Source organism: Crinia signifera, chromosome 4 (genome assembly GCF_055691185.1).
Source record: "Crinia signifera chromosome 4, ASM5569118v1, whole genome shotgun sequence".
NCBI lineage: Eukaryota > Metazoa > Chordata > Amphibia > Anura > Myobatrachidae > Crinia > Crinia signifera.
In genome coordinates this window covers 232,896,073-232,913,834 of record NC_139220.1, presented here as the reverse complement: position 1 = coordinate 232,913,834, position 17,762 = coordinate 232,896,073, and the positions used below count along the sequence as shown (strand labels likewise).

Sequence of the window (17,762 nt, the reverse complement as noted above, 5' to 3'; positions counted from 1 at the left end):
TCTGAGCAGGCGAGATATATGCTCTGGGAATCATTCTAATATGAACTTCCTGTAAATAAGAGGAGTGTAGGTATTTAAGAGTAGAGTCGTATTGAGACAGGAGGTCAGGTAACAGGGAGATACTGGGGGTATCCGTAGACCATTTATGTAGAGTTGCTGTCCAGCTGGATGAAGCTGTTAGAGACGTTAGTGGTATATATATATAGGGAGCTGATTCTATATGGGACAGAGAAAATGAGCTTGAGGAGAGATTGGAAAAGACATTTCGTGTTATCAGAGTTATTAGGCTTAGGTAGTGATTGGATGTAATGTCTAATTTGGAGGTACATATAAAAATTTTGAGAGGGGAGCTGATATTACGATTGGAGAACTGCAAAAGAGAGTAATTCTTCTCCGGGATCAAACACTGTAGTGATAGAGGCCAGGCCTTTCATTTTCCATTGGGAGAAGGTGGAATTTGTTAGCGACGGAGGAAAAGCTTGATTGCCCCATAATGAAATGTATGGGGAGTATAAGGGGCTGCTATGAAATTTCTTAGTGATGGATATCCAAGCTCTGTACGTATCTGTAAATAAAGGATGCTCTTTAATAAAGGCTGGGAGATCTGACCATTTAGTATGGAGCAAACCATTTGGAGAGAACGGGGCAAACAGTGCCGAGTCTAGTTGGGTATCGGTGTATGAACTATTGTCAAGCAGCCAGTCACTGATATATCTGAAGAATATGGCATTGGAGTATTGTGTCAGATCTGGAAAGCTCAGTCCTTTTTTACGGGGTAGTCGCAATTTGGCGAAGGCTATTCGAGGTCATTTCCCTTGCCATAAGAAGCGAGAGAAAAGAGAATTTAGGGATTTTAAATCTTTGGGTTGAAGTTTTATAGGTAACATTTGCATTATATAAAAAAATTTGGGGAACAGCACACTCTTGATTGCAGCCAGGGCCGGCTCTACCACTAGGCAGCTTTAGGCAGCTGCCTAGGGCGCCAGGATCTGGGGGGCGCCACCAAGTCTGCAAATCAAAAAATCAAGGATGTCTATGAGGATCCTTGTTGTACTTAATGCAGATAAGGGCTGTGGAACTTCTAAGACCTCACCTCCATACTTTCCCTTGAGTCATACTTCCTACATTTCTGCCCCCTCCTCCTTGTACTCTAATGTGGGTGGTAAAGGGGAGGGTGCAGAGGAAAAGCTGGGGACTTGTCTACCTTCTGGGGGGCGGGGTCATGGGGATTGAATGACCACATGATCTTAAAAAAATGGGGGGGGGGGAGTAGCTTGAAGTTTTGCCTAGGGTGCTGAGAAGCCTTGCACCGGCCCTGATTGCAGCCATTCGTCCTAGAAGGGAAATGGGCAAGGACATCCAACTATCCAGGTAACTCTTAATTTTGTCAATAATTGGGGTGAAGTTTATTTTATATAGGTCGGCAAGGTCCGAGGGGATAGCGATGCCTAAATATTTAATAGAAGTGAAGGAGATGTGAAAAGGTTGAAGTATAGGCAATGTTTGAAAGTATAGTGGCGCACCTTGGATCGGGAGGACCTCTGATTTGCTCAAGTTAACCTTATACCCAGAAATACCGCCGAAAGCGGATATCAGATCGAGCACTGCGGGGAGAGATGTGGATGGATTAGAGAGGAATAATATCATGTCATCCGCATACAAGGACACCTTAAGCACATGATTTTGAATAGAAATACCCTAAATCAGGGAAGAGTTGCGTATCACGATCGCCAATGGCTCTATAGCGATGGCAAATAAAAGGGGAGATAATGGGCAGCCCTTTCTAGTGCCCCTTGAAATCGCAAACGATGAAGAGATAGAGCCATTACAGGATATTTGGGATACTGGAGAACTGTATAGGGTACATAAGATATTGATGAAACTAGGTGTGAAGCCAAAAAGGCGCATTGTCGTAAAAAGATACTCCCATTTAACTAAATCGAATGCCTTCTCGGCGTCGAAAGAAACAATTAGCTTAGGAGATGAAAGGGGCGTGTTTGACATATGATGAATAGATCCTAGCAACTTTCTGACATTTATTACAGAGTGTCTACCCACTATGAACCCTGTCTGATCCGGATGGATAATTCGCGTTAAGTGAAATTTTAATCGGTCTGCCAAAATTTTCGTAAAAACGTTATAGTCAAAATTAAGTAATGAAATGGGTCTATAAGATCCCGGCAGAGCTGGATCTCTGCCCGGCTTGGGGAGTAGTCTAATAGCAGCAGAGTTGAAATATAGCGGAATGGATTGGGTAGTAATGATATGATTATAGAATTTAACTAAATCGTCACCAAGCCGGGGTAAGAGTATTTTGTAAAATTCCGCAGACAGGCCATCCGGACCAGGGGCCTTCGAAGGTTTGGATTGTTGAATTACTCTCGTGACCCATAGTTCTTTCTTAAGAAATCTGGAGGGTTTGGTTATGTTTTTGGATTCTAGTTCTTTCAATTTGGATTCTAAATCAGGCAGTGTCTGAAGGGATTTGTCACACCGGCACTTTGTATTGGTTATTATTGCTGTAGCCAGCTGTGCTGCTGGATTTATATATATGTTTCTGCTAATTTAGCCGCTACTACCAGGAAAACTCCACAGTGACAAGCAAAATGTTTTACACACAGAACAGAGCATGGCGGGTAGAAAGCTCTTGTATATTGCTTCCAAGTTTAGGACTGTTTTTGAGGCTTTCTTGTATTTTCTGTGACTCAAATCACCTTGTGTTACAGCCAATATCTGCAAAATGAATTTATAGCATACAGTAGTTGCCTACCCTCCTGCATTCTGCAGGAGACACCCTGAAATAGCAGCAATCTCCCTCTCTCCCTCATTAGTCTAGCAATCTTCCTCATTTCACCTAGCCCACATTACACTGTTACATTTTTGGGGGAAAAAGGAATGAGAGATAGATGCATTTACACTGAATCAGCATCACCATTTTCCAGCAGTTTACCAAGTATAGTAGATCTTACAAACTGCTTTGGGACTCATCAACATTTGTATATAAGTAATTTTAAAAGATTCCTCTCAGATGGAGCAGCACACACCCATACTTCTAGGTTCACAATCTCTTTTCACAAACTCTCCCTATATGGAACAAGACACGCCCATTGGGTGGAGCATGGCACGCCCCCTCAATGGGGCACTTTGCAAAATTCTACTACCAATAGTCTCCCTGAAACTGGTTTTCAAAAGTAGGCAAGTATGATTTATGCTGATTCTTAATATTGTAGATAACATCTAAGATCTGAAGTTGAAACCAGTGGTGAATTTCCCAATAGGCATCTGCAGTCAAGTGGTTGAGGGTGGTACGGGCAGCACCTGGTAATTACCCGCCAAACGAGGACACCAAAATACTGGTTTCTACATAATGACAGGACAAACGAAGCCTCCAATGGATTTAACTGTACAAACTCATACCTCCCAACTGTCACGATTACAGCGGGACAGTCCCGATTTTCGGGTCCTGTCCCGCTGTCCCACCCGCGGCAGGCATTGTCCCGCTGCGGGGGGTGGCAGTTGGGAGACCCCCCAATCTAATAGAATAGACGCTGTGCGCATGCGCACAGCGTCTATTCTTGTATGAAAATGAGTTTGCGGCTAATTAGCATAAGCCGCACCCTAATTTGCATACGCCCGCCCCCTTTTTCCGGGTGTCCCTATTTCCCCAACACAGAAGTTGGGAGGTATGCAAACTGTCAACATCCTGTAAATTAGGGAGCAGTTGGTAACCAGTCATATGTAGAATTTAATGATATGTAAATACAGGTCTGCCTATTTTATCTTACATTGCCAACTGAAAGCAACAACCCTCTGCAATATCACCAGATGAAAAGATTCATAAGAAAGTACATTTTTTCCCAATCAATCAAATATGACGACACATTGGGTGGAACTGTCAGGAAATTAGGCGTGTCTCTTATGTTTGCATAAACATTTATTTATATTGCAGCAGCATTGTCTGCAGTAATATAGTAGCAAAACAAGACTGAATATCATTATACAGAGGAAAGAGGACTGTGCTTGCATATACACTGTTAGCACCTGTCTGGCACCTGTCTACAGTACTCCCGTTATTATTAATAATAATAATCATCAGACAAGCACATTCAATTGCATGACACAATAGACTGTGGGGCCCATTTATCAACTAATTTTGCGGCTAAATCCTCGAAAACACAACTTTTCGGGGGTTAACCGCAAATATTAAGTATCACTGAAATGTATCACAGGGGACCACAGCAGGAATCTCCGATCCTTGCTGCGATCCCCCCCTGCAGCGCCGCCGGCCGCATCCCCCATAGGTTTCTATGGGGGATGCGAAGCTGGCCGATGTATTAACATCGGGCAGCCCGGCATCGCATCCCTGGGCTATCGCCATTCTGGTATGGCGATAGCCCATTGTAGCCTATGGCTACACGTCGCACTGCCCGAGCGGCAGTGCGGTCAGCGGGGTCGCGCATAACCGCGGATGCGCAGACCACCCGGCTTCCGGAACCAGGCATCACCGGGACGGGCTCACTTCGGAGCCCTGTCCCTGCGCCCGGCAGATAATACATTGGGGTGAAATGATCGCATTTTACAATGCGATCCTGGGCGGTAATATTCCGCCCAGATCGCATTGTAAATGCGATCAATGGTAAATGGGGGCCTAAATCTGTAATTAGTAGGATGTGCACCAATGGTTTTTTTCTTGTTTCATTTATTTTTTGCATAAAATATTTATATGTGCTCCAAAAATGCACACAAATGGGTGCAGTTATCAGGGCCAGATTTAGGTGACACTGCCCCTAGACACATTATCTTTGGCTACCTCCCTGGGCCTGGAGGGTGGGAGGACCCTTTTGGGATTTTTAAAATAGGTCCAGGCAAATTGAGGGAGATCCAGAGGGCTGCTTCCCTGAGTTACCTCTCCTCTTCTTATTTTGCACCGGCAACCTGGACACTGCGCTCCTCCTTCTTCACAGCAGCAGTCACCGGCAGGCAGGGAGAAGGCTGAGACACCCGGGCAGCAGCGGCACTAGCGGTGGTGCCGGGAGCTTGGAGACTAGTCACACATACAGACAGAGCTGAGGGAGGAAGCTCCAGCCCATAGTGCACCCAGGTGGACAATCGTGGAACTCTGCATAGCCCAGAGACCCCGTCAGTACGGGTATGGGTGAAAACCGGACCAGGACAAAACCCCCGGACCGCCGGACCAGACATCAAACTCTGCATTTTGGAGCTTGTAGCGTCCGGTCCGGGGGGTGTCCTGTCCGAGGGACTGCCTGCCACACCTGTCACCAGCTAGAGGAGGAGGGGTAAAATAAAGCTTTCCTGTATGGTCCGGGCATGTAGCAAAAACCGGACGGTCCGGAAAGGCTGTAATCTCCCCTCCCCCATGTCCCTGGTGATAGCTATCACAGGCCCCCCCCCCCCTACCCACCCCCCCGGACAAGACCCCCCCCCCCCCCGGACAGGACACCCCCCGGACCCTACAAGCTCCGGACTGCAGATTTTGATGTCCTGTCCGGCGGTCCAGAGTGCAGTTTTTACATAGTACCCGTCAGTACTGACACCCCAGGAGCAAGCAACGCCGCAGCCCATGGGTACAGCTGCAGGTGCACACATTGGGACAATTGCTGAGATGCCAAGGTGCTGCTGACTGCCGCCCTTAATATGTGCCGCCCCTAGGCCCGTGCCTCATGGGCCTAGTGGCAAATACAGCACTGGCAGTTACTTTTTTAAGAAGCATGTCACTAGCAGGTACTAGTGTTGGAAATGTGTGTACAGGTTAGATGATGTAGCAGAGTTTAAATCAACACTAACAAATGCATTAAACTACAAACAGCCCATTTGCTTAACCAATGAAGAGGTTAATCAAGCTGAAATAGTTACAGCAATACACACTAAGAGATATAATAGAACAGGGTCATACAGGTCTCCAGCCGGTGAGTGTATGTGGGTATTGAGTAGCGGTTCAGGAAAACTAAGCAAATAGCTTAGTGGGCGCCCAACTAACATATAAGTACCAAGGATTTTTCTCAGGCATGTCCATACTGAGCATTGGCCGCTCACATGGAGTTGCATATGATAATATAGGTAGGGATTATGAGATTAGTGATAGTCGCCATGGATTGAATGATTTTTCTCCCCTTCGGAAATAAAAGTCAGTTTAAAATGGAATTTTATTTCTGTCGGAGTCCGCTAAAAAGAGGCATAGAGCTGCCTGCATTCCCATGGGAACCACATGCGTTTTTATGGGGACGCCCATAAAACGCCGGATGTTTCCCTGATGCCACCTCCTACATACCCCCCCTCCATGCAGCAAACTGCCGGGTGAGTGTCTAATTCGGGCACCTTAACTGAGGGCACTTTAGGACTACTGACTCCCACTGGGACAAACTTACAGACTGAAGATGGCTCGGCACATGCTCAGTAGTAGCCTTGGTGGCCATCTTGGTACAGGGAATGAAGCTGTCCTTGAGAAGTAGCAATATGGAGTCAAAGCAGTAGCACACTCCACTTTCAACTACTGGAAGGCTGCTGCAACAATAAACAAAGCATGGTGAAGCCTACTTTAACAAGCACGAGTATGCTACCATCTCCATATCGCATCTCAGGATTGGGGTACCCCCATCTTAGTTCTGCCAATTTATCAGAAAAAATGTATTCTAAAACTATAATAAAATCATTAAGCATGGTAACATTTGTCTTAATTAACATCACAACTAATCTATTAATTGTGATTTATTTATGACATAAATAAGGTGAAACTGAGCAAAATCCTTTGGGAAAAAATAGAATAAAGCTGAAATTAAAGCAACCTGCATCTATTCACAATTTACCCTTTCCCAAGTCCAGCCAGAGCTGCAGTCAACCAATGGGAATACATGAGTGCTGCTTGTTATATATCTGTTGGATAATTACATAATGCATGTTTCCATTTGCATATGTTATGGTTTAAGTATTATTTGTAATGAGTCCAATAAAAAAGCAGTGCGCATATCATTTTCTGGTGGCCTGCTGGGGTTGTGACTGTTGGACAATTATTTGGCACTATCGTGATATGAATATACAGTACTAGAAGATGTTCCCAACAGTTTGCACATAGTTTGCCCACACTGAGCATTGGCCGCTCACATAAAGTTGCAATAGCTGGCAGATTCATATCCATGATACAATGTAAAAAGGAGTTATGAGATTAATGACTGGTACAACATTTCATGTCTATAGGAAGCAGCATGTGTCAGCTCCTTCATAAAGTAAGACAAAGGGCCAGATGCCAGCCAGCCAATCAGCTCTTACCTGCCATGTCACAGACTGTGTTTGAAAAATGTCAGGATAGAGCTGATTGGTTGGTTGTTTATCACTCTCTATTTTATCATTTTTGAATCTTAGTGCATCTGGTCCAAAGGGAGAAAAGTATGGGAATGGGGAGAGCGTGCAACACCCATGGAGCTCAGCAGATGATAGAAACTGGTTCATTATTACTTCATGCTAGAAGAAACATGCATCTTCTAGGAATATGCAAATTGCAGGAAACACCTTTTTAAGAAGTAATTTATCTTATTTAAATATGCATGTACTGTAATTATTTCAATAGATTGTTATTAGTATGGATATTTGTGAGCTACAGAAACTAGCAGAATAGAAATACAAAAAAGCAATAGTATACAGCATGTAACACTCTACTGTGTCTTAACTGTTGTATTATTTGTGTCTACCGCTTTGTGTATTGACCACTTTCTCTTATGTTGGGGCAGATGTAAAAAGCTTTGGAAAATGACAAAGCAGAGAGAGATAAAGTAAAAGCCAAATAGTTCTCAACTATTGGAAGAGGAAAGAGCAGTTTGTCACGATAGTGGTGCACCACAGTAAAAAAGAACGACTTAAAAAGTAACTTTTATTAATTCAACATATAAAAGAGAGGATGCTGCGAAATATGACAGACTACATATAACATATAACAAAGACAAGTGAACAAATAGTGCTAATTAAAGAAGAAACTGCGAAGCGTACGCCGGCCACCTTAGCCGTGCGGACGCTCCCTTAGCCTCCTTGTTCCTGTCTGTATTATTAGTCCTTTTAAGGACTCTAATGTCTAGCTTAAAAATATTTCTGTCTGTTTGTCCACAGCCGTAACGCAGCCTATGTCCTAGAGCGCAGCCAGCTGCCCCGTGAGAACCGTACCTAAACCACAGGGTCTAACCCGTATGGTCGGTGATAGCACAGAAGAGGGCTTAGCGGCACGCTCATTTTCGTGCATCTCGCATATGAATATATGTATATGTTAGGTGTCTCAGCGTGACACGAGCCAATCTGAGTAGCCGGCTAGAGAACTCCCCACAGCCCTGATGCTCAGTGCAGGCTGTGGAGTTCCATACGGCAATAATTGAAAACTCCCCGATACCTGAGCATCGCCAATACTGAGAACTTTACTCTAATAGTGGTAGCTACGGTTTGAATAGCCAACTAGCTGACAGATCTTGCTTGATTACAAGTAGCACACACCAGGCGATTTTTGCCCGCTGCCCAACTCCAACCTATATACAGGTCCTACCATCTCCAGCTTTAACAATTTAACGTAGCCAGCTACCCTCAGGAGGACCGCACCTAAAACCACAGGGTTCAACCCGTTAGGTCGGTTACAGCCATTAAAGGGTTTAGTGGCACGCTTATATCCATTATTTATTATCTCACATCACCGTTATCAGCCGGCTAGAGAACCAACCGCAATTTCACTGCGGAGTGCATTAATTAGAGTTCCATACGGCTTGATTTAAAACTCAGTTAATCCTTGGCGCTTGGTCATATCAGGGTTTCTACATTAAATCACAGTCACTCGATTTTCAGCTATTATCATCTATCTTATATCATTTTCTAGTCTCCACTCCTACCTATAACTGGCTCAGTAGACTTGTGATTCACGCTGCACCTCAAACAAACGGCTTTTTCATTTATTAAATATTGTGGCACAAAAACATAACATCTGCACATGGCAACATGGTGACATAACAGACTTATTGACAGACAGGATCACACATACTCAGTCAGCACGTCCCCCTGGTGTCAACAGGCGATTCAGCCGACACTTAGGGAAGAAACGCTTTGAACTTATGATAAATAGGAATTAAGTGCTAAGGGACGCCGCATGAGCCCTAGTTTTTAATTAGCACTATTTGTTCACTTGTCTTTGTTATATGTTATATGTAGTCTGTCATATTTCGCAGCATCCTCTCTTTTATATGTTGAATTAATAAAAGTTACTTTTTAAGTCGTTCTTTTTTACTGTGGTGCACCACTATCGTGACAAACTGCTCTTTCCTCTTCCAATTACCTCAATTTTTGTCCCAGTGGTAGCACACCCCCAAGCGTTACACATTAAATTTGTATACAGAGCTAACGAGGGGTCTCTCTCTATCTCTTATTTGTGTAAATACTGAGATTACTGTCCTGTGCGATTTGACCCACCCACAATCTCTACTAGTTCTCAACTATCAAACATAACCTATAACATGGCAGTAATGAGCTGAATGATTCTGGTACTTAATCTCTCAAATGTATCTCTCTCCAAGGCTTTGAGTTAATACTGGAATTATTAGAGCATTGCAACACATTACAACAAATTAGATAGTTAGACACCCAGGGGTGAGATTTAATAGGATAAGAGATTCAGAAAATGAGAGATTTTGTAAAAATCTCCAGTTTTTTTTAAAGCGGCAATCATTTACACTGCAAAATCAGTTTGATTTTGCAGTGTAAATGATTGCCACTTTAAAAAAAATGGAGATTTCTCACAAAATCTCTCATTTTCTAAATCTCTCATCCTATTAAATGTCACCCCTAGGGTGACATTTAATAGGATGCGATTTTTTCGCCGTATCGCCGCACATCGCATTTTTTGAATTTGCATTTTTTGCTTCAAGAACGCATATTTAATGAGATGCGAATTCGCTGCAAAAAATCGCGATATAGTGCGATTTTTAGTCCTGAAAATGTGCGATTTTCAGTCATGAAAATTGGCACATTTTCAGACATGTGCGATTTGTGTAAAAAATAAAGTGGGAAAAAAAACGGTGTGGGGCCTGAGCGGGGGGCAGAAGTAAACAGAAGACCGGAGCGTGGTTACAGTGGTGCAGGGGTCCCGGAGAAGCCCTGAAAACGTCCGGTAAGTATATTTTTTCTCCACAGGTACCCAAGTGGATACTACTGGACAAGGAAAAGGTTTTGAAAGATAGATGGGGTTCCTACAGCGCAAGCCGCTGAAATGTATGGTAAAGAAGGCGAAGAGGGAAACACCACCCCTCTAGTAGTGAAAATAGGAACAAATAGGAAGGCCCTTCACCAATCATATAGCGCTAAAGTGAGTATTACTTTCCTGATCAGGAAAGTAATACTCACTTTAGCGCTATATGATTGGTGAAGGGCCTTCCTATTTGTTCCTATTTTCACTACTGGACAAGGAGACTGATGCTTCGTGGCACACAGTGGCGCCGGAACGGGGGGGGGCGAGGGGGCAGCTTGCCCCCCCCCCCCAAAATTACTGAGGCGCTAAAGCAGCTGTGCGGGCGGGCGGCTGATTAAACAGTAATATAGGCGGGCGGGCGGTGGGCTGATTAAGCTTGATCCAGCCTCCCGCCCGTCCGCCTATGTAAGCCCCAGGAGAGAAGGGGTTAATGGCAGAGCGGGGACGGAGAGAGGGAGGCTGAGCGGCAGAGCGGAGACGTCAGCGTGACCCCCGCCGACCTCCAGCAGCGTGAGGAGACGCGGCGCCGGGGACTGCCGCAGCCAGGCGACAGAGGGAGCGCGGAGAGGTCTGTGACCCCCGCTGACCTCCCCGAGTATTAGCACCGCCGGCCACGCACTGACAGGCGGCTAGGGAGGAGAGAACCCTCAGAGGGAGCGCGGAGAGGTCTGTGACCCCCGCTGACCTCCCCGAGTATTAGCACCGCCGGCCAAGCACTGAGAGGCGGCTAGGGAGGGGAGAACCCTCAGAGGGAGCGCGGAGAGGTCTGTGACCCCCGCTGACCTCCCCGAGTATTAGCACCGCTGGCCACGCACTGAGAGGCGGCTAGGGAGGAGAGAACCCTCAGTGCCCAGTTCCACCAGCCGCATCCAAAGAGCGGGAGGGCGATGACCCCGCTACCTAACAGCCACCCACTGAAGCGAGGGGAGAATGCACTGCACATCAGTGTCAGAGGGAGACCGAGCTGAGGGCCTCGGCGTGACTGGCCTTGTTTAAAGGAAGAGAGAGAGTAAAGGAAAGAAGCCAGCTGTCCCAGCAGGGGTGCCAGACCCACAGCCCATCTCCAGTGTAACCAGCCACTGCCCTGCAGCAGAAGCAGCCGACCATCTGCCGCGATCCAGTGTGACCTACCTAATCGTGAGTCTGCCCATGGGGCAATTAATGCTAAAAGTTCCCTGGTACCAAGAGGGTAGAACATGTATATGCCGCTGCCCGGTGTATAATGCCCACGTGTATATGCCGCTGCCCTGTGTATAATGCCCATGCGTAAATGCCGCTGCCTTGTGTATAATGCCCACGCATATATGCCGCTGCCTTGTGTATAATGCCCACGCATATATGCCGCTGCCCTGTGTATTATGCCCATGCATATATGCCGCTGCCCTGTGTATAATGCCCATGTGTATATGCCGCTGCCAGTGTGTATAGTGCCCGGGGGTAACATATAGCAATTTAGGGGGCGCCAAAATGAGATTATATCTTGCCCCCCCCAACCTAAAAACGTTCCAGCGACCCTGGTGGCACATAGGTGAGTATTGGATGAATGGGCTCCGTGTGTAATAAAGTTTTAATGTCAGTGTGTAAGTGTAACTATTTGTTCTACTGTGGGACTACAAGTTTATTGCCCCGCATGCTGGGACTTGTGGTTCTCCAATGCGGTGCAGGCTCGCTGGAACTCATAGTTCCACAGCAATACACAATAGTTTTTCAATTTTTTTTTACACAATAAACAACTTGATTACCACCGCCCAAGGCTATTGAGGACAGCCCCGGGTCCCCACTTCCCCAGGACACCTGCCTATGCTGACCGGTCAGGGGGATGAATGCTTTGGCTGGGGGGACTTGTATAAAAAGTTTCCCCCCGGCTGTGGCATTACCCTGCTGGCTGGTTGGGCCCGGTGCTGGTTCTTGAAATACGGGGGACCCCTACTCATTTTGTTCCCTGTATTTTAGGAACCAGGACTGGCCCTTGAGCCTGGTGCTGGTTTTATAAAATCCTGGGGACCCTATTTGTTTTGCCCTGTGATTTTATGAAACCAGGATCGTCTCTTTGAGCCCAGGGCTGGTTATGGAGGGGGGACCCCACGCCGTTTTTTTTTTGTTTTAACTCTTTTTTTACACCAGAACCATGCACAGATCGCAATGATCTGTGCATGTCTCTGACAAATTCGCCCATCAGAACCTGGTCTGAATAATGTGTGATTTTTAGACACCTCAAAAATGCGATTTTCGTTTGCGCATTCCATTAAATCAGCGATTTGTATACTTTTCTATGCGAAAACATCTGGATGCGTTAAAACTGCAAATTTTTACCGGCAAGTGAGAAAGTGCGAGTTATCGCACAAAATGTGCGATTTACGGGACTTAGCGCACCCTAGTAAAATTGGCGATTTCTGCAAAAAATGCGATAACTCCATTTTGTTGCCTAATTATCACCAAAAAAATCAAAAATCGCATCCTTTTAAATGTCACCCCTAATATCCAGACAACTGACCCAATATCACAGTCAGTCGCGTAACTACAGAGGGTTTAGGGGATGCTACTGCTATGGGGCCCGGGGGCACACCAAACCAGAGCAGACCTCCCCTGCACCGTCTTGAAGTTTTTTAAATGTATTTTTAAAACTGGTGTGCGGGTTAAACAGTGACAGTGATGCTGCCATCCCTTGAGCCCCATCTGTGGCTGCTGTGGGCACCTCCCCTGTCCTACTCACCTGATGGTGCCTGTCAGTGGGAGACCTAACATCGGGGATCAATATAGCTGGAGTTTCCGGTGCTGGGAAATGGAAAAAGTGCAGCTGCCAGCTCCTGTCTGCAGGGGACACGGTGACAGTGATCGCTGCAGCTGGAGGTACCAGCGTGGGACAGGGGGAGGTTCACATCTGCACCGCTATTATTGAAGGGGGGCTGGGTACTGAGCCAGGTACCCAGGAAGGGGGGGGGGTCAATTAGGAGGTGCTTTACAAGGCCAGCCCCATCTTTCCCACCCTGTCTCCACAGCCTCTCCCGACCCTCAATACACTCCCTGTCTGCCCAGGGCCCCATCTTACCTTCTTGTCTCCCCTTCCCTGTTTCTCAAGCTCCCCCGCCCTCCCTCTCACCCTCCGCAGTAAGCATCTCAACCCTCCCTGTCTTTTTCTCTCTCCCATGCTGTCTCCTCTTCACCACCCCCTCTCTCTCTCTTTACCTGCCACTGTCTCTCTCTCTCTCTCCCAGACAACCTCTTTTTCTCCCTGTCTCTACAACTTTCTTGGCCAGATGTATCAAGCTTAAAAAAGTGATAAAGTGGAGAGGGATAAACAACCAGCCAATCATCTCCTACCTTTCATTTTTCAAACCCAGCTTTTAGCATGGCAGTGAGGAGCTGATTGGCTGGCTGTTTATCACTCTCCATTTTATTACTTTTTGAAGCTTGGTACATCTGGCTGATTCTCTCTTGCTCCCCTCTTTTTCTCTCCCTGACATTCTCTATCTCCCTCCTGTTAGGACCCCTCTCTCTCACTCCTCTTTTTTATTCTCTCATTCCCTATTTTTCCATGAAACTCTCTCCTTCACCATCTCTCTGTCTCTCTCTCTCCTTTGTCACATACTCGCCTTACTCTTTCTTCTTCCCCCCCAAAGGGGCATTACAGTGACAATGGTAGGAGGCACTGGGACAGGCACCTCTCTGGATGAGACACCCACTGGACACTATAACCTCCAGAATGACAGAGATTGATGAATGGAGCCTGTCTGGTCTGGCAATCCAGGGTCCTGTCCAGTTCCGTTTTTCTACCCATATCTGGATCTTGCCATGGGGCCAGGGCTGCAGTCTGGTATTCTTCTGCAAATCAGATACTTCTACATCCAGGCTGCAAGTATTGCTGGGCATCCCCTCACCTCCTCAATAGATAATAATCAATGTATTTTTCTCCCCATCACCCCCATAAATCTGCCCCTGTACTCCCCCCCCCCCCCCCCTGTGTATTCACAGCCAGAGCAAGCCTCAGCAGTAACAGATATCTCACATCTCCACACAGAGCCCTCGGGTTATGCTTTCTGAAGCTCTGTCCGCCAGGTCAGTGACAGATACATATATCATTTACAGGTGCCAAATTCACACAGGTGATGATGATGATGGCCATCAGCACTAGCTAACAGCTTCTAAATGGCTGATTGCAGATTCACAGCTGTAGCTGCAGTAGGTGCCTTTTTGCTTTGTATTTGTATTATTTATACTGATTTAGGTATGACGTCACTAGGTCCACAGTAAAAAGGTCGACTACTATTGGTTGACATGAGTTTTTCATGATGGTTTTTTAACTGAGTTTATTCATACTTTACCATTCACGCAGGGGGACATGGTACACTTATACGGTGTGCAAGTCGACATAGACACCAAGACACGTGAAAAACTCATGTCGACCTTTACCTCCCATGTGAGGCAAGATGAGATACCTTGCATATGTGTTTGGGGACCGTAACACTAGAGGCTGTACACTTGCTGCAGGCAAGCTAGGTGGTGGTGGTGGTGTGAGGGGGGGGGGGGGGGCATGCTTGGGCAGCTAGGTGACATGTCATTGTGGTGTGTACCCAGCATTACAGATGGGGTTTAACAGCTATAGAAGTAGAGATGGGCACTGGGGCCGAAGATTTGGATTCGTCGCCGGGATTTGGATTTGTCAAGCAGCGGTGAAAGGATTTGGATTTTTTTCGAAAATGGTTCCTAGAGTAATACTAACCTCAATAACAATAATTTCCAGCCCTTTCCAGACAATTGTTACCACTTTACACCTTACAATGTTGTTTTCATTCAATTTAGGCCAAGGTCTGCAGCAAGCTGGCTGGTTATTAACACACAGAACTTCTGACCGTATCAGTATGGTGTATTGGGGTGCAGTACGCACAAACAATAAAGAAGAGCAAAATAATTTTTGCCTTTATTTATTTATTGTTTATGTGCAGCTTCTCCAAGACTGCATGGAGGCAGAACAATCACACACAAAACTTCTGACAGTATCAGTATGGTGTATTGGGGTGCAGTGCAGCACACCACAATGTAAAAAAAAAAAAAAGCTGACAGCCTGCTTGTGTACTGTACCCCACTACACTGACTGACAGTCACTGCCCTCTGCGCACTGACACACTGACTGACACAGCCTGCTTAACACGACCAGTACCCTGACATAGCCTGCACAAACCCCCTGCACAAACCAAACCCCCTGCACAAAGTAACCCCCTGCACAAACCCCGTGCACAAACCAACTCTCCTTCACAAACCAACTCTCCTTCACAAACCCCCTGCATGCAGCAAACCCCCTGCACAAAGTAACCCCCGTGCACAAACCAACTCTCCTTCACAAACCGCCTGCATGCAACAAACCCCATGCACAAGTCACCCCCTGCACAACCTTGCACAAGTAGTAGTACGTAGTAGGTCTTTACAAAACAACAGCCCCCCCCCCCACACACACACACACAAACTGCAGAGCTGTGCACTGCTTGGGGAAAGTGGGGAGAAATGGCAGCAAATTCTTGAGACACCAACGCAAGATTACGGCATTCGGCCACGCTTGGTTTCCGAGCAAAGCCAGAAACTCACAAGCGTGGATGTTCTGAGCTGTTCGGATTCCATGGCTCATCACTATATACAAGTAAATGCCAAAGTAACATTACCCAATTTATACAAAACATATTATTGCAATAAAGGGTCATACATGAGAGAAAATGCTGTCTTTACTGTAACTATTTCTACATAACGTGTGCTCACACATACTCACATCTGTTGTTAACCCTTTATAAAGGAAATCTTCCTGTAGTCACCCAAATGGGAATGACAAATTATGTTAACAGATTGGTAATTTAGCCGCATGTCAAATAAAGTATGTAGTGTCAGGTGGAGACTTAAGTGTCCAGATGCACTAAGCTTCAAAAGTGATAAAATGGAGAGTGATAAACAGCCAGCCAATCAGCTCCTACCTGCCATGTCTCAGACTATGTTTGAAAAATGTCAGACAGGAGCTGATTGGTTGGTTATCACTCTCCATTTTATCACTTTTGAAGCTTAGTGCATCTGGCCCAGAATGCCTACACAATGGCCAATATATTGGCCCTTCGATTGAATGGCTGATCTATCGATGCACCATCGGCCAGTGTGTACCATGCTATATCTGTGAACGGCGTTGTTCACAGATATATCGCCCCAGCTGTGCAACACAGCCAATACCTGATATATATAAAGATATATCAGCGCATCATGCTGTGTGTACGCATACCTACCAACATGACCCTCTCCAGGAGGGACACAATGCTCTGCTTCTGGACTTTCCTATTATTTAGGATTGCCATCACCTGTGGTGAAGCCCCTTTCATATTAGTTAACCTGTTAAACAGGTGATGGTAATCATACATTAAGAGGAAAGTCCAGAAGCAGAGCATTGTGTCCCTCCTGGCATGGGTCATGTTGGGATGTATGGTGTACGGGTGATTCGCCGACCGCCCGTACAGCCGTCCCGGGAGCTGCCAGTGATTGACAGCTCAGTTTGGGATGTCAGACCTGATGAATTGGGCAGTGTGTGTGTGTGTGCTGTACGGGCGGTAGGTGGATCACCCATACACACAGCACGATGTGCCAATATATCTTTAGATATATCGGGCATCGGCTGTATTGCACAGCCAACGCGATATATCTGTGAACAACACTGTTCACAGATATATTGATGGTACACTCTCAATTAAATGGCCGATATATCAGCCAGTGTGTACGCACGTTAAGAACTTAATATGCAAAGCTGTGACTCAGAAGTAGCTAGCTACTGTAGGTATTAGTGGTAGTCATCCTCTAGTATGCCAGCATACACAAGAGTACACCTCTTAAGAGATGTAAGCAATGATGAGATGAGGAACTTTAGTTATTAACTTGTATATTATTTATGCATATTACAAAGCACTTTACAGATAATATTCTGTTCTTTTGGTTCACTAATCACGGTACACAATAATCCTCTGTGTTGTTGTAGTGATTACAGGACTATTGTTTATAACAGTTGCACTTTGGTAAAATTAAACATAGTTCATTAGTTTATACTTAATTTACCTCAAACTCATTTTTAATTCTACCCAATCAAACAATACAGGTAAAGTGCATCCCAAAATACAATCCATGGTTTCTATCTTACTTTACCAGGCTAAATTAATATTGGTCCCCCCCCCCCCCACACACATACACATTATTAAAATATATATAGTCTGTTAGAAAATATATATTATATACTGTATGTACAGTATATACAGAGAGAGAGAGAGAGAGAGAGAGAGAAAGAACACTTATATATTTCAGGACTCAGCCACAGAAGCGATTTTAATGGCTTTCAATTAATGGTTTTAAACTGGCAGTGGTGGAGAGGTGCCCCCTTGGGAGCAGGAGCCCGGCGGCAGATGACTCCAAGTTACCAAACGGTTATTTTCTATACAATATAAAATATCCGTTATCCAAATTATTCTGAAAACCATACATTTCAGAAAGTGAAAAAAAAATTATTCATGCTAAAAGCATTACT

General features: G+C 45.6%; 1 protein-coding gene across 1 annotated transcript in view; it reads right to left on the bottom strand.

Annotated features, from left to right (window-relative positions):
* Positions 1–17,762, bottom strand: part of LOC146073035 (transient receptor potential cation channel subfamily M member 7-like) — a 173,307-nt gene that overhangs the window by 151,398 nt on the left and 4,147 nt on the right. The window contains exon 2 of the mRNA XM_083180212.1: positions 6,387–6,522. Within this exon, the coding sequence (XP_083036338.1) occupies positions 6,387–6,522 (136 nt within the window). The remainder of the gene's footprint in view (positions 1–6,386; positions 6,523–17,762) is intronic.